Raw genomic sequence first — 24,410 nt, 5'->3', positions numbered from 1 at the left:
TTTGAAGCTTTGCTTGTCTGATTACCTGATAAAAAAGTACTTGAAATAATCATAGAAACAGCAGTTTTCTAAGACATACTTTTGTTTTTAAATCTTGCTTGATTCCTAGCAAACCAAATAGTGTTGATGAGATTGATCAGAGCAGCTTTAACTACTACCTTGCATTGGGTAACCATGACAATCACAAAGTTTCCAAATCTCATCCATGAAGGTAAATTATATGACCATACTAATTGATCTAGAAAACCATGACTACAATTTAACTGCAAAGGAACGTTGAAAGAACAAATGGAAAGAGATTTCTGAATTCATAAAGCAAAGAGAGCACAAAGAGGTTATTAAATAAAACATCAATAATCCCCGTGAGCTTAGCTCAGTTGGTAGGAATATTGCATATAATATGTAGGGGCATGGGTTCGAACCCAGACACTCCACTTCTCCATATTTAAAATTAAAATGTGTGAGCTCTAACCACTAGCTACTTGACAAAAAAAAAATCAATAAAGAAAAGGCTTAAATGCACTTTTCACCCTCTATGTTTCAAAAAGTTGCGATTTTGGCCCCATATAAAAAAAATGGATATTTTGACCCCCTAACTTTTAGCCCTCTTTTGATTAGCTGATTTTATACCAATTTCTCTGTCTCTGTCTCTGATGGTGTAAACTGACATGGGGATAGAAGGATGCTGATAAGTGGAGTCCAAACTTGCATGGTGTCCAAACTGACATGATAAGTGGAGTCAAAACTGATAAGTGGATCCTTCTTTAGGGGAGCCAAAAGTTACACCATGTCAGTTTGGACTCCACTTATCAGCATCATTCTATCCCCATGCCAGTTATACCATCAGAGACTGAGAAATTGTCATAATCTCCATCAATATCAGCTAATCAAAAGAGGGCCAAAAGTTAGGGGGTCAAAATATCCATTTTTTTTATAGGGGGCAAAAATCGCATCTTTTTGAAACATAGGGGTGAAAAATGCATTTAAGCCTAAAGAAAATATGGATATCATATAGGTTTTATATTAAAATTACGTATTCTATTATAGGTAACATATATCCATTTTTTTTTTTGTGTCCGAGGTTTGAACCATATTTTATCCACTGCTCCTACCAACTGAGCTAAATTCACAAATGCATTATTCCTATCAACTGAGCTAAACTCACAAGAACATATATATCCATTTTAAATAAACACATGTTAATTTATAAAATATGAAAAAGTTTATTTTAATTAATATACTTTATCAGTGTACAATTGTTTTACACTGACAAAGTAAACTAATTAATAATGAAATAATATTTTTTTCTTATGAAATAATCTTTTATAAAATACAAGGGCTAACAAATAACTTTGTGATTTATAAAAAAAATCATTATTTTAATTAGAAAACAAATGTACAGTAAACTTCAATTTCACTTCAGAAAAAATATATTCATCTTCTGAATGAAGTAAAAGATTCCAAATCACCAAAAGTGCATGTCATTAAAATAGTTTTTTTTTTATCAAACATTAAATCCTTGGTAGAGCACAGATAGAAGCAATATCAATCCAAATTAAGGTTAAGACCTTAACTAGATTCCATGAAAAGCACCATATGTAACCAAAACGCTTTTTGACCAAAGGTGACATCTTATTTCATCATAATTACTCCAATTTATTACTCCAAAAGTGACATACTCCCTCCATTCCTTTTCTTTTGATGTTTTAGAACTTCAACTATATTCCAAAACTTTTGATGTTTTAGTGAATTTATTATTGTTTTCTCAAGTTTATCCTTGTTGGAAAACACAATAAACTATTAAAGTAGTTATGACCTTTGGTTTATCACATGTGAATTTAATGATAAATAAGGACATTTAAGTAAAAAACACACAAATATTTATATACTTTAATTACTCCTTAAAACTTGTGTCAAGAGCTAAAACATCAAAAGAAAAGGAATGGAGGGAGTATCATTAATTTTTTTGGTTAAACATTAAATTTGATTTTTTTTTTTAAAAAAAAAACTATGGATCTATTACAAAATAGAAAAACTATCAATCCTTTGTACCAAAAAAAAAAAAAAAAACTATCAATCCAAAATTAAGACTGCAATTTCATACCTTAATTTTCAAAGGTTGAATCTTTATTCATTGGAACTTACACCAATTCAAATCTATATAAATGAACACACACACCACATACTCGTACGAATCAACCATTGTTGTGTTCATTAGAAACGATACTTATATATTATATTAATTTCGTCTTCATATCCAAATTAAAACCATAATCATAGGTTTCATCAACAAAGAAAAACCACCATAACCATGGCAAGAGATAAGAATGATTTATTCTCTTTTTTACCGGAATCGCTTCTTCTTGCAATTATTTCGTTCCTACCCTTCAAAGAAGCTGCTGCAACATGTATCCTTAACAAAAAGTGGTCAATGATATGGCAACCCGGATTGTGCACACTAGAACTTGGTGGGTGAAGCCCTAGATTTCTCCGATCCCAAATGAGACACAAATAATATTTATGATGATCATGATGCTTTGTTCCAATTGACAACACTTGTTTATCAACTTGGATCATCGATCGAATTACTTAAATTGTATTCGTGTGGTTTTGGTATGCACAAATTTGAAAACTTTAGTGCACTCAAAAATGTTTCTTTGGGTTGGATTGAAGTTCACATCAATACTCTCAAAACCTTGTTATCAACTTGTAAGACTATTGAGAGTGAGTCTTGAGAGGTGTTGGAATTCGGTGCACTTTGATTTGGAAGATATACAACTTGGATTAAAAAGATTGGTGCTAAACAAGTGCGATACGCAACGTATCAAATTTGATGCACAAAAAAGGTTGTTCCATCAGGAGGTGACCCAGTGAGTACAATAACTGATTTGAATGTAAGACATTTGATTCTAAAAACTCAAATGCATAAATATGAGTTTTGTGGAATTGAGTTCTTACTCATTGGTTGCCCTTTGTTGGAAAAACTCACATTGGGCAATGGGCATAGATCAACGAGTTATATATGAGGAGATGAGTCAAATATTTTAAATTTAATGTCTTTTTTTGTTTTTTCCAATTAACATAGTCATTATATATAACTATGGAATTAATATTTTCCTAACATATTTTAATGTTTTCCTGTGTATATTATTATAGGATTATCAACCTCATCCAGGCTATGATATAGACTTTGAGAATTACTGGCAAGGGTATAGAGTAATTCCTGAATGCTTGATAAGAACTTTGAAGGTGGTAGAAGTAATTGAATCGAGAACAACAAATGATGAACTTGAGACTTTACGTTTTCTCATTTCAGCAGGGAAAGTTTTGGAACAGATTAATATTAATTTGTGTGGTAAGTATGATGGTCTTATCGACCTTCGTCGTGGACGTGCGGAACTTTTAGTCCGTACTCCAAAAGCTTCAGAAAATTTGCAAATTTTAGTATGGACTCGGTCTCATGATGGACCCTATTATTTTAGTAAATTTTAATAAGATATTTTTCTTTATAAGATATCTTATTTAAATTTACTAAAAAGATTTAAAGGTGGATTCAATACCTATTATTTTTAGTAAATTTTAATAAAATATCTTATTACCGCAATTGGTATTATAAGATATCTTTTAATTTTTTACTAAAATATATTTTGAAACCATTTTAGGTGTTCATGTTAGGCATACTCCAATTATGACTGATGATAGTGTGGATTACATGGCCTTTAATTTTTTTTTTTTTTAATGTGGTTTAAGTGAATTTGATCTTGTAATATTAGATTATTGATTAACGCCTTCTACTTTAAAAACATAAAGGATAATGATATATTTTGTTTGTGCACGACTTATCTCTTGAACTGAACTTTAATTTGATGCATTATTTGTAAATTATTAGTTGGTAGTGTTTAAATATATTTTTTGGTAGTGACAATATATGTTTTGAATTGATACTTAGTTGTTACAATATTAAAGAAAAAAAGAATTAAACATCTAATGAAAAATTCACTTTAATAAATCCGCACATCAGGAATAATAACACTTAAGTAGTAACTTGTACCTCTCCCATGAATCGTAGATATTTTATCCATCTTCTTTTTGGAAACCGGCATAGGAATGCTTTATGCAGATCATCTCAAGTAGCTTTGGTGCCACTTAAAAGTGCGTTCAACCAATCTTTTACTCGTCCACTTAGAGAGTAAACAAACAAACGAAGCCTCTTGTCGAGATTCGAAACTCCTGCTAGGTTAATGGTACTGCAAGCTTCTAAAAAGTGTGTTAGATGAGCATTACAATATTCAGTTTCACTACGTGAGAATTGGTTCTCCCTACCTAAGCATTATAAGTGTTTGTTGTCAAAGAGGACTGAGTTCACTAGTTGAAACCATTGGGCGACTTCATCAATGTGGTCAAGTCTCGCGTAACCTTCTAGTGTTATGTGTTCCAGTCTCGCGTAAAAGATTCCAAATCACCAAAAGTGCATCTTATTAAATTAGTTTTTTTTGTCAAACATTAAATCCTTGGTAGAGTACAAATAGAAGCAATATCAATCCAAATTAAGGTTAAGACCGTAACCAGGCTTCCATGAAAAGCACAACGTCACTAAAACGCTTCTTGACCAAAGGTGGCATCTTATTTCAACATAATTACTCCAATTTATTACTCCAAAAGTACATATCATTAATTGTTTTTTGGATCAAACATTAAATTCATTTTTTTACATGTTTTTTTTTTGTAAGAAAAAAACTGCGGGTCCTTTACAAAATAGAAAAACTATTAATCCAAAATTAAGACTGCAATTTCATACCTTAATTTTCAAAGGTTGAATCTTTATTCATTGGAACTTACACCTATACAAATCTATATAAATGAACACACACACAAACACCATATACTCACAAATCAACCGTTGGTATGTTCATTAGAAACCGTACTTATGGGATAAGAGTTGTGTTATTTGAACAACCATTTCAATGATAACTTACAGGACGACCATAATTTACAAAGAAAATGAGTTATTGACACAAAAATTAAAACAATAGAGAGAGAAAGTAAGAACATAATGTGAGTATGAGAGAAAGTTGTCACAAAAGTTGTAAAAAAAATAGTTGTACAAATATCATTTCTCTTATGACAATGGGTTCATCTAGAAACTAAATTGTTCTATTTTAGGGAATAAAAGTTGTTTTTATTTTTCTTGTAGACCAAAATTCATTCAAAGTTAAATTCTTACAATTAAATTCTCCAAAATGTAACCAAGTGATTGAGCTCATGTTGTTAATGAACTTCTCTGAGTTCGATTTCAGGTGGAACAATCTTTTGCCAAACTTTAACGAATATTTGTTCCATCATTCAGGAATCAAACTCTGGTTCTGAACAATTCGTTCTTTGGTGGTACTCGTTAATCATTCACGCTCAATTGTTTGGTTTAAAAACTATTTATCTATTTCAAATAAACATATATTCCAAATATGTTGAAAAAAATTCTGAATTAAGGAATTTGCCATAAAATATTTTGACGCTAAAATCGGATTTGATTAATTTTTGAGAAATTTTTACACAAAGAGTTTTTTTTTTTTTTTTTTTAGAAGAAGACGACTAAAGAGAGTTTATTGACCCGGGAAAAATTTTTGTGGGACAAAATTGTGCATAATTTAGAGATATCAAAACTGCAAGCAAGTCTTTTATATTAAATCATATACTGTTAGATTAATCTTAATTATAATCTTTTCTTCAGAGTGACGTTAATTATACAGCCTGTATTTTGAAGATAAAATTTCTTTTGTATTTTGAAGATAAAATTTCTTTTTGTAAAATCATTAACCAACTTCCTATTGGTTAAACATTCCATAACTAATCTTTAGACACCGATTGATGAAACGCTATCAATCAAAATTAAAAGGAAAAATCTGATTGCACCTATTCAAATCTATATAAATACACACACCCCTATGCCCTAATAATCCACCATTATCACTAAACACAGTTACCCCACCCTACATATTATTATCGTATATTCATATTCAAAACCATGGCAAAAGATAACATGGAATTGTTTTCTTCGATACTAAAACCACTTCTTCTTGCAATCGTATCTTTCCTACCCTCCGAAGAAGCCACAACAAGAACACCTATTCTTCTCCAAAAATGGTCAAAGATATGGCAATCCGAAGAAAACATCGACTTCAATGAAAACTTCTTTGTGGATTCAACTTCTGATGAAAACAAACAAGAACAAAGAAAAGTTTTCATCAACTTTATTACAAACTGGATCGCACACTTCCCTAGCCGCAACAGTAACAGGTTTTCTCTCACGGTTTCGAACCCTCAAACTTGTAGGGAAACAATTGAAGGGTGTGTTGCTTTCGCGATACAACGGGGTGTGAAAGATCTAATTCTTGATTTCTCTGATTCTAACTGTGAAGATAACAATTTGGAAGGAAAACATGCGTTGTTTCAATTGCCAACGCATGTTTATCAACTTGGATTGTCGCTTGAATCGCTAAAACTGTATTCTTGTGGTTTCGATGCGCAAGATTTTCTTAACTTTGGTGCACTCAAAGACTTATCTTTGGGTCGGATTGAAGTTAAAATCGAAACTCTAAAAAGATTGTTATCAACCTGTCGTACGATTGAAAGTTTGAGTCTTGAGAAGTGCTGGAATTTGGCGAACTTTGATTTGGGAGATGAACCACTTGAATTAACAAGATTGGTGGTAAACAAGTGTGATTCTGAGTATTTCATATTTAATGCACCAAATCTTAAATACTTCAAATATTCTGGGGTTGTGTTTACTTCAGATATAAATGTTAGGGCTATAGAAGAGGTAGACATTGATTTTTCTCTAGAATCAGAATTCAATGAACGTGGTAATGAACTCTGCCAAATCCTTCATGATTTCTCCGCCGCCAAGATTCTAACAGTTTGCAGTTATCTACTTCAGGTACTCTTTTAATTAATTTCTTGTTAATGATTAAATATGGTACTAGTATATTTAGTTGGCATGTATTTTGTGCAAGTATATATAAATTGATCTTGCACTAAAATTTAATGAGTCATTATTTTGTGATTCGTCGTCAATTTCAAGTTGTGATTACGATAGTAAAACTGTAGCAAAATTGTTGGTTTAATTTAATTTGCATTGTAGTACGTACGTTATGATATCTTATATCAACATACATATATTAGGTCGTTCCATCTGGAGATGAACCGGTGAAGATGCAAAGTGCTTTGAATGTAAAACATTTGACTCTAAAGACTCAAATGCATTCATATGAACTTTGTGGATTTGAATTCATGCTCAACAGTTGCCCATTGCTTGAAAAACTCACATTAGACATAAGTCCACAAGTTATATTTGAGGTCAGTCAAATACTTTACATTTTTTTCTCTCAATTTTTGACATAGTAGTCATTGATATATTGTTATATGGTTTGATTTTTAACATTTTTGAATGTTTGCTTGTATATATTACAGGACTATACACTTCCCTATCAAGTAGACCTTAAGAAATTTTGGCAAACTCCTCGAGTGTTTCCTCAATGCTTGAAAAGTACTTTGAAGGTGGTAGAAGTAATTGGATTGAGAGCCACAAACGAAGAACTTATGACTTGTTGCTTTCTTATGCAAGGAAAAGTTTTGGAACAGATTAATATTAAGTTGTGGAATGAAGATGATGGTAAAGAAGAATTTCGACGTGGATGTGCACAACTTTTAGTCAAAGCTCAAAAGGGTTCAAAGAATTTGCAAATATCAATTGATTGATGAGAGAGGGTGGAATACATTGTTTCATTTTTCTTTTCTTTTTTAATGTCGTTTGAGCAATGAGATCTTGTAATATTAGATTATTCAATAAAGTCTTGTTCCAAGATTATTCTATCTTTCGTACTTACCTATATTTTGTTCAATAAAGTCTTGTTCCGTACTCTCTCCAATTCCAAAATATGACATTGTTTGATTATATGTACCCTTCATATAACATATTTTCATCATATTCATTTTATTATATAAAGACAAATGATATCATATACGATGTTTTTAGATTTGCCTAGATATTTTTTTTTTTTACGATGAAAATATTTTTAAAATATCAAATTTTTAATGGTGAATACATCAATACTTGACAAGGATATTTAAACTTATTTTTCTCTTTCTTTCATTTATACATTTTTTCATAATATGTGTGTCATGAACATAAGATTTGGTCATTTTGAGACGGAGAGAGTAATTTTTAGTAATACATCGTTAAAGTCAAATCTATGCATTGGCATGTGTGTTTCAATCAACAAGATCACTTATTTTGAGACTTAGAGAGTATTATTAAGTTAGGAGTTCCATAATGCTAATATTAAGTCATTTCAGTGAAGCATTATGTTTTGGATATATATTTTTTTTTTTGAAGGAATGTCATGGGGAAAATTTTATGGTACAATCGAAAATTCAAGCGCATCAATACACCAAAATTTTAAATTTATAGTTTTTTTTTTTTTTGACAAAACAAAGGATATTCATTCATTCAAATTGATAGAATACATCAGAGACAATGACATTTTTTTTTGACGTTAAAGACAATTTCATTAACGAAGGTCTTGCAACAAATCAAATGCCAAAACTGCAGAAATACAAGGCGGAGCTTCTTCGATCCATATGCAATCTGAATTCTTAAGAGCATATTTTGCTAAATAATGAGCAGCTTGGTTGGCTTCACGCCTAACATGCAAAAAATTTAAACTACGAAAACTACCCTTAAAACTAATACAATCTCGAATAATAGAGCCAACATAGTTGGGAGATTGTTGGTGATCATTTAACGCTAAAACCACATTAGAAGCATCTGATTCTGCTATAACATTCAGAAAAGACATGTCTTTTGCAAATTCCAGACCCTTCCGCATAGCTAAAGCTTCTGCAACCTCTGAATCTGGTAATGAAAAGATTTGCCAGGAACTAGCACCAACGACAACACCTTCATTATCTCTCACCACAACACCAATACCCCACTTATCACCCTCTATCAGACCTGCTGCATCAACATTAAGCTTATAGAAACCACTAAAAGGCGGTGTCCAATGAACATCAGATATTGGCAAAATTGGACCTCCACTTAGTGTCTCCACTAACACTGAACTAGCACTCTTAAAATTCCCAATAGTTCTTTGTACCTTTTGAATAGTGACAGCCACATCAACCTCAGTCCCCTCAAAACATTTCTTATTTCTAGCACACCATATCTCATAACACAAGGCCAAAATATGGACTATAATATCCTCATCGACATCAATAATATTTTCCTCCAACCACTTATGAAAAGGAACGTACCTGGAATCATGTGAATTAAATACCACACCTAAAGAGGAAGCAAACCATATCTGCTTTGACCAATGACACTCCATAAAGAGGTGTGAAATTGTCTCATTATGTTCCCCACAAAGAACACACAATGGATCACTACTTATTCCTTTTTTAAAAAGATCATTTTTTACTGGTAGTTTTTCATGTTGAATCCTCCAAGAAAAGTGGATGTGTCTTGGAATACTTTTTATTTTCCATAATTTTTTCCACACTTGGTGATTATTATCCTGCATTGAGCTATGTGAGTCATATGCTTCACGCCTTGCCTTTAAGAAATGGTATGAACTCTTCACAGAAAAAGTAGCTGACCGTGAAGCACCCCACACAAATTCATCTTGCAACTGAGAAAAAGAAATTAGCAATTGAAGAATTTGTTGAGCCTCAAAAGGGAGAAAAATTTCATTAATTAAAGGAGCATTCCAACATCGAATGTCAAGGTGAATGAGATCTGAGACAAACATAATATCACAATTAGAGGGTTTAGGAGACCAACTCTTGTGCCCATTTTGATAAGGAAGCCAATTATCCTCCCATACATTAATTAGACGACCGTCTCCTACTCTCTAAATACCAGCTTTCTCAATAACATCCACTCGTGCTTGCAAAATACTTCTCCATGTATAACTTGGGCTGTAACCAGTTGAAGCTTTCAAGAAATTGCTTCTAGGGAAATACCTTGCTTTCAAACATTGTGAGATCAATATGTCGTCGTTGTGCATAATACGCCAACCTTGTTTAGACAACATTGCAAGGTTAAACTCATGAAATGTTCGAAAGCCTATTCCACCTTTCTTTTTTTCATTACATAATGTCTCCCATTTAATCCAATGAATTTTACGCTCACCTTGTTTGCTACCCCACCAGAACTTACTAATCATACTTTCAATATGCTCACATAAACCCATTAGAAGTAGAAAACAACTCATCACCTATGTAGGAATAGCTTGAACTACTGATTTGATCAAAACTTCTCTCCCAGCAGTTGATAGAAATTTTTCTTTCCAACCTTTCAGCTTCTTCCACAACCTATCTTGGACAAAATTGAAAACTTGTTTCTTAGACCTACCAACAAAAGCAGGCAGCCCTAGATACTTTGAATGACACTCAACAGCCTTAATTTGCATCCAGCCTTGGAACAAGATTTTACGATCATTAAGTACATTTCGGCTAAAAGAGAGTTCAGGTTTGTCCAAATTAATAAGTTGACCAGAAGCAGATTGGTATGTATTAAGAATTTCCTGAATGGTCTGAGAATCTTGAAAAGAATCCCTACAGAAAATGAGGCTATCATCTGCAAAAAATAAATGATTAATTTTTGGCGCTCCTCTAGCAATTTGAATTCCATGAAGGCCTTTTTCTGCTTGTGCCTTTATTAGAAGCCCAGAAAAAACCTCAGCACATAAGATAAATAGGTAAGGAGATAAAGGGTCCCCTTGACGGAGGCCTCGTTGAGGATAAAACTTCTGACAAGGACTTCCATTCAACAAAAGAGAGAAAGAAACAGTGGAAATACAATTGAAAATCAAGTTCTGCCATTTCTGAGAAAAACCCATAGACTGAAGCACCTCGATCAAAAAATTCCACTCGATACGATCATATGCTTTTGACATATCTAGCTTTAACGCCACACACCCCTTCTTGCCTTTTCTTTTTTTTTCCTCATATAATGAAAAGATTCAAAAGCTAGTAAGGCATTATCAGTAATTAAACGTCCCGGCACGAAAGCACTTTGGAATTTTCCAATGATATCCGGAAGAATCAATTTCAACCTATTTGCAATTGTTTTTGTAGTAATTTTAAAAATGACATTGCAAAGAGAAATAGGTCGAAAATCACCTGGCACCTTTGGCTTCTTCTTTTTTGGAATGAGACAAATATATGTATAATTAATGTTGCTCGGATTTCCACCATCATTGAGAATCTTCAAAGCAAAAGAAGTCATATCCTTGCCAACTATGCTCCAAAATTGTTGATAAAATAACGCAGGCATACCGTCCGGTCCCGGGGCAGCATGAGGCTTTAAATTTTTAGCGGCTAAGAAAACTTCATTTTCTGTGAACTCAGCTTCCAATATGTTATGCATAGCATTCGATAATCTATCACCACTTGCACAGCTTCAGTAATTCTTTCTGGGTGACTTGTAGAGAAAAAATCTTGAAAGAAATTATTAAAAACTATGGCAATGTTTTCCTCATCATCAAATATTTTCCCATGATCGTCACATATAGATTCCACCCAATTTCTAGATTTTCTCTGAGAAGCTTTTTGATGAATTTTTTTTGTATTTTTATCTCCATGCTTTAACCACAAAGCTCGAGACCTCTGAGCCCACCAAATTTCTTCACTCTCCACCAAGTCATTCAATCTAGCCTCAACTCGTCTAATTTCTGACATCACCCCTTCATGTTGAGTTTGCTTATTAAGATCATCCAATTTCTTTTGAACAATTTTTATCTGATTGGGAACATCACTAAAACGATCCTTACTCCAGTTAGAAAGATCATTCACACATCGATTAATTTTATCAGACATAGAATCTCCTGCCACCTCCCAAGAACCTTTCACTGCTTCCAAAATTCCACTATCATGCAACCAACATTCTTCAAACCGTTGTAATTTAAGAACATTTTGTTTTTTCTTTGACTTCCTAGAAGCAAGCTGCAACCACAAAGGTAAATGATCTGAAGCATATCTCGTTAAATGCACCACTAAAGCCGAAGGATAGAACGAGGACCAGGCTGGAGTCGCTACCATCCTATCAAGGCGTGCCTTGATATTTGACATACCATCTTGTCTATTATGCCAAGTAAATTTATCCCCCTCAGAACCTAAGTCAGAGAGATTGTGATTTTGAAGAGTATCCCGAAACATCGAAATCATATGAGAGCTTCCAAAATTTCCACCTTCCTTTTCATCTTGTGAAAGAATCAGATTAAAATCCCCCATGAGAAGCCACTTATCAGTACTTTCCACCAATGATAACTGGTCAATTAACTCGCACGTTTTATGCTTCATTCGAGACTCCGGAAAACCATATACCCCAGTAAGCCTCCATTTCTCATCTCCATTCTCAATAGCAATTAAGACATCAATATGGTTAGAGGAAAGAGATAATACCTCCACTTCAACTCCTTCCTTCCAAAACGTCATTGCAAGACCGCCGACACGTCTATTACCTTCTCCAGAACAACTAACTGCACAACACCAGATAAACCTTGAACATTCTGAAACCTGTTCATCTCAAAATCTTTTTTCTTGGGTTCTGAGAGAAATACACATGTTGGATTTTTATCGCGTAAGAGCTTTTTGAATGCACTAATTGTTCGAAGATTACCAAGCCCACGACAATTCCAAGCTATGCAACTCATTGACTCCGTTAAACACAAAAACTCCTTATTGAAAGGGAAAAAACAAAACTCCTTATTGAAAGGGAAAATCAATACTCCTTATTAAAAGGGAAAACCAAAAAACATTCTTAGTAATTCATCAAATAGGTTGAGGGCATCCTTACTTGATGTTAATAGAGGTAGACGAATGAATTTCAATGGTAGCTCTATTCAGGAATACGTAGCGTATGTCTTCTCAGCGGTCAATCATTCCGTTAAAATTAATAATGTATTGAATTTTCTAACGATAGCTAGAACCCTTGTGATCAGGGGAGGACCTGGACTGGGCACACTGTGGCAAGTGCCACACCAGTCCAGGCCGAACTATATATATTTTTTTAATTTTTTAGCTAAATATTATCTTATATAAATTAAATTTTGTCACTTAATCACATATGTATGGTGGTATCTAGTGGCAAACGTGCGCCCCTTTCATCAAGGGAACCTTGGTTCGATTCCTGCAATGCACATTTTAGTTTTTTAACTCTAATTTTAACTAATAATTTAACTAATAATACTATAAAAAATGCAAAAAGCAAGTGTTGAACCGCATCACCTAAAGTAAAATCCATTCATAAAGTAAAATCCAATCATATACATTATAAAAAATGCAAAAAGCAAGTGTTGAACCGCATCACCTAAAGTAAAATCCAATCATATACATTCGCCATTCATATATACCATTAATCTATACAATTATACCATTAATCTATACAATTGTTTTATGAATATTGTTGTGAGAAATAATATATAACACAACCTGCCCAACTCAAAAAAAATATATATAAGACAACCTACAAAAAAAAATTGTGCCACACTGGTTTTGTGAGGCCAGGTCCGCCCCTGCTTGTGATGAACCCACCAAGCAGTGCTTCCGTCTTCAACCAATCATGACTAGGCAGTTTGTGATAAAACAAAGCAAGAGAGGTGGCACCTAAAGGATTATTTTTTTATACATGTACCATAAAGAATTTGCTAAACCGTAATCACAATTCACCAGGAATGTGGACAATCAATCAGCACCAATAGTACTTCAAGCTATTGTTTGCCTCTCCCACGTTGTGTTTAGTTTAGTTAGCGGTGCAATTATTTTTGGAGAATCGCAAATCGCAATAGCCGAGAATGGCAAATCGCAACCTAAATCGCAAATCGCAAGCTCTAAGTGGTCTTGATAAAAGGCGTCAGAGACAAAAATGACATGATCAAACGTAAATGGTGAATTTGTGAACAAACTCACAGCACCCAAGTTAATAGCATACAACGGCAAAATGCCTCCAAATAATATGATAAAATTTAAATAATACCCATGTTTCTGGAACGTTGACGCCCAAATCATTGATAGAATTTGCGATTGTCTGAAGCTGTTCTTTCAATACGAACCAAATGAACACCGCAAACCAAATGAACACCGCAAAACAAAAGATGCGAAATCAAACAACGACGCAAAAGACGACGAACAACACAACGTCGCACTAAGACGACGAAATCACGAAAAAACACGAAAGAAAAACTTGATGTATGTGGAAATCAATTATTTAGATGGAAAGAAAGGGGAAAAAGATGCAGAGGGGAGATTCTAGGTCAAAAATCGACCTAAAATCACCCCTCCTCGATGAGTGAAAGAGGAAGAAAACTTAGAGAGAAAGCCGAGTGTAACGCCCCGAATTTTGATCCAAGACATTCTTGATTCATTTTCTTTTTTCGAAAACCACTACTACATATTTTTTTTCATCAATAGTCAATTCTTATCAAAACCGATACAAAATTCTTAACATAATTTAACTAAAATTCTTAAAATAATTATCCTTCAAAAATTTCTTCTAAAGTTACAATTCAATCAAAAACCCATTTTTTTTGTCCCGCGTACGCTTTTATCACACATCAAACTTCATATGTACCTACAACATTATATTAATGTAAGGGTCAATTTCCTTATCCAAATTGGTTCATACTCAAAGCACCAAAAACAATGTCATAAAATATATAATATTAAAACTTATCAATCAAAAAGAATTAAGAAAAATACATTCAAGTCATATGCTTCAAAGTAAGGTTCACACACATCTTCTTTGCAATAAAATAGTTTTAAGTAAATCATCAACCACATGTATACAACAGACTCAATGCAATTATGCGTAACATGCTCTTATAACTATATGATCCGGATATAATTCCCGCCACTAAGACATCCACACAAAATATAATTGTAATCCCGCCACTAAGGTACCACACAGATGCATATGTCATACATGATCATGAAAATGCAGACTAAAACCCGCCACTAAGGCACCACACAGATATATAATATTAACTCGCCACTAAGGCAATTACAGTCAAATATTAACGCATCATCAAACACACAACCAAAAGTCAATCATTTCACAAACTCACATTTTCATCTTTCTCTTTTCTTTAATTCATCAAAAAAATGTACACTTCTTTTCCAACACCACAAAAACGTATAAAGCATAATAATATAAAATATATCAATACATTTTAATTATTTTTCTTTTCAAAAGACAAGAATTGCTACCACTATTTAATAACATAGCCCTAGCAGATGTATGGGATAAAGCCCTTACCTCAAGTGCTTTATTCGTTGATGAGGCTTCTAGTTCGACACATCCTAACGAGGCTTCTAGTTCCACGAAAAAGAGTTTGCAAGAGAGAAACCACTCAACACTTGGTTCTACACGAATTTGAATTGATACGAAAGGATTGTTTGTATCACTTTCAATCAAATGATATCCTTTAAGAGAAAATGGTCTATTGTTAGAAATGGATCAGAGAATAGAGAGAAAGCACAACAAAACAATTCTTACCTTAAGACTCCACAAAAATATGTGATTGTTGGATTGACAATTATGTGGTGATGAAGGTATTTTGTTTGTTCTCGACAGAGTAGGAATTATGTGAGTAAGTATTTATTTCTATGTGTGGGAGGTATGGACGTTTGTGTGAGAACCAAAAAACGGGGATTGAGAGAAGAAGTAAGAAACACGTACAAAAGAGATGTGGCTCACAAAAAGGTACCAAGAAAATGTCAAGGTTTTTCTTACATTTTTCAAACATAAAATAAATTGTTGAATAACTAAATGACAAAGTGAGAAAATTATTCAAAGAAAATGTATAAAATATTGGGATGTTACACAAAGTTTCTTTAACTAAAAATTAGGGCCGGCTTAAATTTATAGTTAAATTAGTTGTTTTTTGAAAGAAAAAAAAATTCTATCATTTACGATTATAATAATTAAATCTTTTTTGTAAAAAGTGTCATCAAAATTAAATTAAATTTTTCAGAATTTTTATTATTTATAATCGAGAATATCAATTATTATTTTTACCAAAAAAATGATTATTAATTAACAAATTACTATATTCATTCACTTTTTTTTACCTTAATTACAAGTGTACCATTAAAGTTCCCTCATTTTTACCTTAAAAAAAAGTTCCCACGTTTTGGATTCGTCTAACTATTTTCACAACTTTTTTTTCAAACAGTCAAAGTGATGAATTGGTAGTGTAATTTCTCTCCATTGTTGTTGATGCGAAAAGACTTATGGTAATTTGGATTAAGTTTCTTTTAATGTTAAAATAATTAAATAAAAACATACTTGCTTAAGGGTGCTTAAATTTGTCCCCGTGAATTTAATTCGGTTGGTAAGGACAATGCATGATATATGCAATGTTCCGAAGTTCGAACCCCAGACACCACTAAATAAAGGTGCCTAAATTCAACTTTCTCCTAAAGTTAGGCACTTCTATGGTGTAGTTAGGAAACTGACTTTTTTTGGAAAAGTTATTTTGTCTAGCCAATAGAATTAGAGATTCAAATTCATGTGGCTGCCATGACCTGCCATAAAAAACCCGCAACACCATACAAAGTGTACACTAGTAGGCGACTGAAAAATGAAAAATGATATTGGTCTAAGTGTTGGATCTGGTGTAGCTTAGTGCCTTGTTTGCCCCCTATATTTTGCCAATTGTGCGATTTTGCACCCCATTGTTTCAAACGAGCGATTTTGCACCCTATATTTTGTCAATTGTGCGATTTTGCACCCCATAGTTTTCCCCCTTTCTGATTTTGCACCCCAACAAATCATAAAAATATTTAGTTTTTTTCCAAAAAATTTAAAAAATCGAAAAAATTTAAAAAATTAGAAAAATATCAGAAAATATAATCAGATTTTTTTTTAAAATTTTTGAATTTAATTTTCAAAATACAAAAAAAGTTAATATTCAAAATTTTAAAAAAATCTAACTTTTTTTAAATTGGTATCCAGATTTTTAAAAATTAAATTTTTTTCAGAATTTTTTAAAAAAATCTGACCTTTTTTTAAATTGGTATCCAGATTTTTAAAAATTAAATTTTTTTCCAGAATTTTTTAAAAAAAATCTGACCTTTTTTTAAAATTTTGAAAATTTACTTTTTTTGTATTTTGAAAATTAAATTCCAGAATTTTTAAAAAAATCTGATTATATTTTCTGATTTTTTTACTAATTATTTAAATTTTTTTCGATTTTTTAAATTTTTTGGAAAAAAAACTGAATATTTTTTTGATTTTTTGGGGTGCAAAATCAGAAAGGGGGAAAACTATGGGGTGTAAAATCGCTCGTTTGAAACAATGGGGTGCAAAATCGCTCAATTGGCAAAATATAGGGTGCAAAATCGCTCGTTTGAAACAATTGGGTGCAAAATCGCACAATTGGCAAAATATAGGGGGCAAAAGTGCAATTAAGCCTTTTTTTTTTTTTTTTTTTTTGTGGTGGTATGTATTATTACTTTTGTGGGTACTAAGATAGTTTTTTCCCTTCAGTATATAATTAATGAAATAACAAGCTGTTTCAACTGACAATTTAGAGCAGTACCCATAAACTCCATGGCTACATGTATCAGTTGAAAAATGTGCATGTAGTGTCTTGCTTATGATCTATGTAATATTGCACATTGCTTTTGGTACCAACAATCTCATAACATTTAGTGTCCTTCATCTGCTAATACTTTTAAAGAACATAATAGATTTGGTACTTAGAGTTGTCATCATTTGTCATGAAGTGCATCCGACGTGTACATAATGAAGCAATCATCCGATCACCACTTCATCTGGTTCTATTAAATTTGTATTGGTTAAACTGATATATCATCTTCTACTACAAGAAGGAAGACATTTAAGAGGCTTCATTACAAAATCATTTATTGTGCAATGTTTTTGATCGCCAAAGTCAATCGTCCAAAATGATCAATTTGGACCGGCTCACGGTACGTACTATGCACATGAAAAACTATGAAGGGTAGGTTTTCCCCCTCGTATGACGCTTAAAATGACACTCTTTGAAGAATTCACAAAAGCTTTTTAATGACTTTATTGCTCAAGCATTGTATGATTAAACCCCTCCCCAACGTTGAAGTTGATGAAAATTGACATATTAATTGAGAAAGCTATTTTCTTAAATCCTTTGAAACAATAACTTTTTTTTTTATATCCCATTCGTTATTATTGTTTTTTTTTTTCCAGCTAAATTTATTTATCCTCTCTAGTGGAGCTTTATCTTTGAAAGAAAAACTTTATGCTAGTTTTTTTCTTCTAATGCTAGTTAACAAACTTGAACTTGTATTTTTGCATAATACTGGAAATTTGACTTTCTCTAATGCTTGATAGCATTAAGTTGGATTAGAGACAGATATAGTTAAGTCTCTTGCCGAAGGCTTCTAGCGGTTTGTTTCCTTCAAAAACTTAAGGATGTTTAAGATTGTTTGAGACAATGTATATTTAAAGTTTGATCGGAAATACCATAAGAGTTTTTTCTAATTAGGATTTTGGTTATAGTGGAAAAATCCTCGGGTTTTGAAGGTAAATTTCTTCGATTTAGGGGACAAGATGAGCCAGCAGGTTTGACTTTGAACTTGTCCAACATTTCTTGTGTGATCTACTCACCTCTTTCTACTTACCTTTTATTTGTTTAACATTGTTTTCAAAATTGTTTTGATAAATCTATTTTCAAATGAGAAAAGAAAGGTTTTTAAACGGATTTGTAATACTTCAAATGAGAAAAGAAAGTTTTTTAAACGGATTTGTAATACGGTTTTGGCATATGGTGCGCTTTTGGCTTGGTTTGTATTTTGTCTATTTTGGTAATTTTTCGGATCATTTCTTTCAGTTTGGGAATTTGGCAGGTTTCTCGAAACAACGCATGAATTTATTGTCTTTTATGTGGTCTACTTGTGTGTGGGCTCTTTGGATTGAATATAACAACAAAAAAGAATATATTTTTGCTCTTTGGATTGAATATAACAACAAAAAAGACAACTTTTGCTATTTACTTTTGAATGCATTGAATAGATTTTTTTCTTCTTCTTTTCCCTTTTTGGACTTGCTTCAATATTCAAATTTCAGATAAAGTAATGTTTATATATATATATATATATATATATATATATATATATATATATATATATATATATATATATATATATATATTCTTACAATTTTGCTATACAATTAAAGATTTACTAAGACAAATCCTAGCCGTCACCCCTTTCTTCATCTCTCTCTTCTCTCATTCTCAAACCCTAGTCGTCATCCCCTTTTTCTTCTTCTTGTCAGAGGGGTGATTTAGGGTCAATTTTGACCCAAAAGTCACCCCTCCGAGTTGTTTTTCCTTCTATCCTAATTAAATAAGTGATTTCACATATTTTATATTTTCTTTCGTTTGTTTTTGTGATTTTGTCGTCTTTGAACGACTCTGTTTGTTTTGATTACCCGTCTTTGTGCGGTGTGTTTTGATTTCCAGTCTTAGTGTGGTGTTTATTTGATTCAGGTTGAAAGATTAGCTTTGAGCAAGTGCAGATCCGATCAATGACAATGACTTTGGAGTCATCAACGTTGCAGATCCGGAGACATGAGTATTTCGGAGACTTGAATATATTAGTCATATTTGTAGGCATAGATACTTTGCCGTTTTATGCTATTAACATGGATGTTGTGAGTTTGTTAACATATTCATCCTTTTTGTTTTTAGCGAATTTGGATTTGTATTGTATCGATGTACTCGATCAATTTGAATGAATGAATATCGTTTACCTTTGACAAAAAAAAAGTTAAAGATTTACTATTTTATCTTTCTTTTTCCAAATAAAATTTATCAAATATTTTGACTGGTTGTATGTTCAAAGTTGTTTTGGACTGTGTAAACCCACCACCATTAAACTCATATTCAATTACATAATAATATGATTTGATCAAATACATGTGTGAAACAGTTTGACACCATCACCGTTGAACAATTAATCCTAGAAAAGATATGATATATTAAGAAATAGGAAATTCATTTAGATTTGAACATTTATACACATGAAAAGATTTCTTTACTTAGTTGATAAGAAATGTTTTTTTTTCTTTGTCAAAAAAACATTTCTTATCAACTAAGTAAAGAAATCTTCCTATGTGTATAAATGATTTGCAATTTTTTCAATAACCCCAATCCAACAAGCATAGAGATATCTTTGTCACTCGTCATAGAGATTTTATTAATTCATGGCTGCTGCAACATCTAAGCTGGTAAGCACTGCTTACATTCCTAACGACCTTGCTTTGTCTATTCTTTCCAAATTGCCTCTAAAATCACTCAAACGATTCACATGTGTTAAAAAATCATTTTCCCTTTTATTTCAAAGCCCTGATTTTATAAACATGTTTCGCACCAATTTCATATCCAAACACAACGAGGACAATGAAAACACATGTCTCATCCTAAAGGAAAAGACAAATGATTCCCTTTCCCAACAACTTCTGCATATTTTCTGGTGAGAAGTTGGAGGATGAGGAGAGATTATATTGTCCACCTCCATTTCATGAAGATGACTTAGGTATTGAGATTTTAGGTTTTTCTAGTGTTAATGGCACTCTTTGTCTCTACCATGGCAATTACCATGACTCAAAAATTGTGTTGTGGAATCCTGCTACCACAGAATTTAAGGTTGTTCCACCTAGATTTCAATTCTATGACAACATTGAGTTTAAGATACCTCCTCTGGCATTTGGTTATGATTGTGTTAGACATGACTATAAATTGATCCGGATTGCGTCTTACCCCTTAGACTGTGAAGGTAATTGGGTTGAAGTACCTGATAAGGATAGCTATTTGTGGGATGAGGATTATGATCACACTGTTTGGGATAGACAAGTAGTAAAGATGAATGACCCTTTCTGAGAGATATATAGCCTCAAAAGTAACTCTTGGAGGAAAATCGATGGCATTAAGATGCATTTTAATTGGCCAGATAGCTATCCGATGAACTTGAACGAATTTTGCCATTAGTTAGGCCAATCTGATGAGATTGTGTCATTTGACTTTATCAATGAGATATTCTTTGCCACAATCTTACCCTCTTATAGATGGTGCAGGGAAAGGGAATCATTTTTTCGATTACCTAGATTCAGGCTGGAGACGTACTTAGCAGGTATAAATGGGTCTATTTCTTTCATCTCCAATATTAAGGTGTCATGTTTTTATGACATATGGATTTTGGGTGAACTCCGTGTTAAAGAATCGTGGATTAAACTCTTTGTTGTTGATGCACCTTGCAGAATGCATCCTTTTGGGGCAGGCATAAAAAGCTTTATATTCTTCATGAAAGATGATGATGAGAAAGCTTTGGTATGATTTAAGTACCCAAAGGATTGAGGAGATCAAGGTTAAAGGTGAGTCAGCTGCTGGGTTGCAAATTATAGTTTATAAGGAAAACCTTCTTTCTTTTGAAGGAATTAATATTTAATGTATTGGTAGTTTAATTTTCATTTGATTTTACCCAATTATGATTTTATAAATAAACCAAAATATGAGTTTATGAAATATCATAACTTAGAATTCTCATTCGTTGATTGCATAGGCCTGCCAAATATATATTTGAGTAAATTACACTCCCCTTCCTTCAAAGATGCTTGAATTACACTCCCTCTTATCTTATGTTAAAATATACACTCCCTTCCCTTGAAAAGTAGAATTTATAATTTCCTCCCCTATAAGATGTTTGAATTACAACTCTCTCCCTTAATAATTAAATATGCACTACACTTTAATACATTTTAACTTAAATAAATATTTTTATGATATATACTAATTTTGAACCACCATTTGAAAAAAAATAAATTCATTTCTTTATAATTTAAATGTCAATGATAGTTAAGTTTAAATATTTTGCTATTAGTTTTATAATTTAGAGTATAAAATTACCTTTTAAATAACCATATTTTATCATCTTTAGTAACTTTTTCACATATTTTAATTTTATTTTGGATTGTTTCATTTTATAATAGGGTTTAAAACTATATATTAATGAAATTGTGAATAAAAAATAGCGAAAACTATGTATTCAAAATTTGATTATATTAAAATGGCCCCGCAATACTATTTTTTTTAAAAGTGTGTTAGATTATTTTTTGTTTTCGCAAGAATATTAGAAATGAAAAAAATTATAGAGGGGAACAAAATGTAGATTTTAACATAAGAGGGAAGGGGAATGTAATTCAAGCTTCACTTAGGGGAGATGAGTGAAATATTTTCTAATATGTTTTGAATAAGAGGGGAGGGAAGTGTATATTTTAACATAAGAGGGGAGGGGAGTGTAATTCAAGCATCTATGAGGGGAGGTGTAACGCCCATTTTAATTATTTAATTATTTTAATGAGTTTTAGAATATATATTTATAAGATTGACGTGATTTATAAGATTTATATGATTTATATGTGATTTAAGTGATTTATGAGATTTATGCGAGTTATATGATTTTTAGAGAAGTTATGTGATGTTGTGACTTATTTTATTATTTAATAAAATAAGATTTGAAAATAAAATAAAATAAATATTAAGTTGTGGGGCTGTTTTATAAATTTAGAGAGTTTAGTGGTTTAAGAGGAAATAGAAAAGAATATAAGAGATATAAATAAGAGAAGTTAGGTTAGAAAGACACAGAACGTACGTTTTTGGTGAAAAAGGGAGAAAAAGTCAAGGGAAGAGGAGAAGCAAGAGAGAGCTGCGATTTCTGCATATTAAGGTAAGGGTGAGACTATCTTTCACTAATATTAAGTCTTTGAATCATTAGATTGCATCTAACATGATTTAGGATGGGTTGTGAGGATTTAAGAATTAGGGTTAAAGAGCGGTTTTGATGATTAGATGATGAAAACTAGTTGAATTGATGTAGAAATTGTGTACAAACCTTAGATAATCCATAGGATGATTATTGGAAGTAGTTTTGAGGTTAGAACCAAGAGATTGGGTGAATTTTTAAGAAAAACAGAATTCTGCCCGAGCTGACATTCATCGCTCGCCGCAGCGAGCAGCATAGCTCGCCTCGCGAGCTAAGAACACCATCTCTCGCCTCGCGAGCAATATCGCTCGCCACAACGAGCAACCCAACTCGCCACCGCGAGCAAGTTAACTCGCCTCGCGTGCAAGTCTTTTTGAGGGTCCAGAGAGCATGTTTTGCTCGCCGCAGCGAGCAAACCAACTCGCCACAGTGAGTAAGTAGGCCATCCTGCCCAAATTGTTTTCTTGAAATCTTTTCGCACTTGAAGATTTAAGTTGAAGTTTGAGTAGGAATTAAAGGATGCCTAGATTATTAGAAGCTGTCCAGAAAGACTAAGTTAAGATGACTAAAATTATTAATAATGTGATATTGTCATATATGCACTATATGTGTTATTATGATGCTTATGTTGATGTGATGCTTAAGATGATATTATTATCATTTGATACTGTTATGTTATGATGCGGATATGATATGAATTTATATGTGCTGCATATGTTGCTGTTGATCTTTATTAAGATGTAAATGTCGGTCAAAGTCAAGAAGTTATAAGTTGTTCATGAAATTTTAAGACGTAAGATGTTGAGTCCATGCATACTCATTTAAAGATGAGGGCTCATGCCCTAGGAGCTTATGCTCAACAGAGACGAGGGTTCATGCCCTAGGAGCTTTTGCAAAATAGCGACGAGGGCTTATGCCCTAGGAGTATATTTATGCTCATAAGCGAAGAGGGCTTATGCCCTAGAATGGTACCCCATGCATTTGCATTGTCAAGATGATACAAGATGATAATAGTTGCATAGTCGAGTTTAGATGCATTGTCGAGTCAAGTTGTTAAGTTGTGATGTTTTAACGAGGTATGTAGTGATGAAATATTTGTATGACGTTATGTGACTATGGTTATGGCTGTTATATGATGATATCTATGTATTTAAATATAATTGTTGAATTATATGATGTTTAAGATCGTTAAATATAATTGATGAGTTATATGCTTGATATTATTGTTTGAGAAATCTCACCCCTTCTGCTTGAAAATGTTGTTCTTCGTATGGGTAACTTGCAGGTAATCAAGAATAGGCGTGGTCGAGAGTGGACTCCTCGCAAGTATGTCTTTAGGTGCTCTGATACGTAACGGGATGAGAGTCTTGACATTGTTTTCTGTTCCTTACGTAATGTTTCTGAGATTTATAATGAAGTTGTCGGATTGAACTAGTTATCATATTTTAGACTATTTATGAGACTTTTTTTGGTGAGACCTTGGTGCCAAAGACTATTTTTAGACGTTGATAAATTCCGTTGCGAGATATTAAGTAATTTGTTGATTGAATTTAGAGGATAAATATTTATTTAATCCACTTAAGATTTTTAAG

At 32.5% G+C, this 24,410-nt stretch overlaps 2 protein-coding genes, 1 long non-coding RNA gene and 2 pseudogenes across 3 annotated transcripts; 3 read left to right on the top strand and 2 right to left on the bottom strand.

Moving 5' to 3' along the window:
* The first annotated feature begins 2,649 nt into the window (after positions 1-2,649).
* On the top strand, positions 2,650-3,492 carry LOC146946528 (putative F-box/LRR-repeat protein At5g54820; annotated as a pseudogene).
* Positions 3,493-6,015: 2,523 nt separating this feature from the next.
* Positions 6,016-7,909, top strand: LOC146946527 (putative F-box/LRR-repeat protein At1g56400). The gene is made up of 3 exons (XM_085748910.1): positions 6,016-6,934; positions 7,180-7,353; positions 7,468-7,909. The coding sequence occupies exons 1-3, from the start codon at positions 6,023-6,025 to the stop codon at positions 7,753-7,755; spliced, it is 1,374 nt and encodes a 457-aa protein (XP_085605036.1). The 5' UTR covers positions 6,016-6,022; the 3' UTR covers positions 7,756-7,909.
* Positions 7,910-11,376: 3,467 nt separating this feature from the next.
* LOC146946526 (uncharacterized) lies at positions 11,377-12,492 on the bottom strand. Its single transcript, XM_085748245.1, has one exon. The coding sequence runs from the start codon at positions 12,490-12,492 to the stop codon at positions 11,377-11,379; it is 1,116 nt and encodes a 371-aa protein (XP_085604371.1).
* Positions 12,493-14,380: 1,888 nt separating this feature from the next.
* Positions 14,381-15,763, bottom strand: LOC146946525 (uncharacterized). Its single transcript, XR_015028258.1, has 3 exons — positions 15,551-15,763; positions 15,311-15,477; positions 14,381-14,626 (listed from the first exon to the last, which is right to left on the bottom strand). It is a non-coding gene; the product is annotated as an uncharacterized LOC146946525 (long non-coding RNA).
* A 4,500-nt stretch (positions 15,764-20,263) lies between these two features.
* LOC146946524 (putative F-box protein At1g32420) lies at positions 20,264-21,528 on the top strand (annotated as a pseudogene).
* Positions 21,529-24,410: the final 2,882 nt, after the last annotated feature.

Source organism: Medicago sativa, chromosome 2 (assembly GCF_051527215.1).
Source record: "Medicago sativa cultivar Bolivia chromosome 2, Bolivia_mono, whole genome shotgun sequence".
Lineage (NCBI taxonomy): Eukaryota > Viridiplantae > Streptophyta > Magnoliopsida > Fabales > Fabaceae > Medicago > Medicago sativa.
Note: the sequence above shows the minus strand (reverse complement) of the source record. Positions and strands in the feature narration are given on the sequence as shown.

What these genes read in the sequence shown, in the direction of transcription:
- LOC146946526 (XM_085748245.1), bottom strand. Translation starts at nt 12,492, where the DNA reads ATGACGTTTTGGAAGGAAGGAGTTGAAGTGGAGGTATTATCTCTTTCC.
- LOC146946527 (XM_085748910.1), top strand. Translation starts at nt 6,023, where the DNA reads ATGGCAAAAGATAACATGGAATTGTTTTCTTCGATACTAAAACCACTT. An exon ending in TTTGCAGTTATCTACTTCAG is followed by an intron (nt 6,935 to 7,179) that starts GTACTCTTTTAA and finishes TACATATATTAG; the next exon opens with GTCGTTCCATCTGGAGATGA. An exon ending in GTCCACAAGTTATATTTGAG is followed by an intron (nt 7,354 to 7,467) that starts GTCAGTCAAATA and finishes TATATATTACAG; the next exon opens with GACTATACACTTCCCTATCA.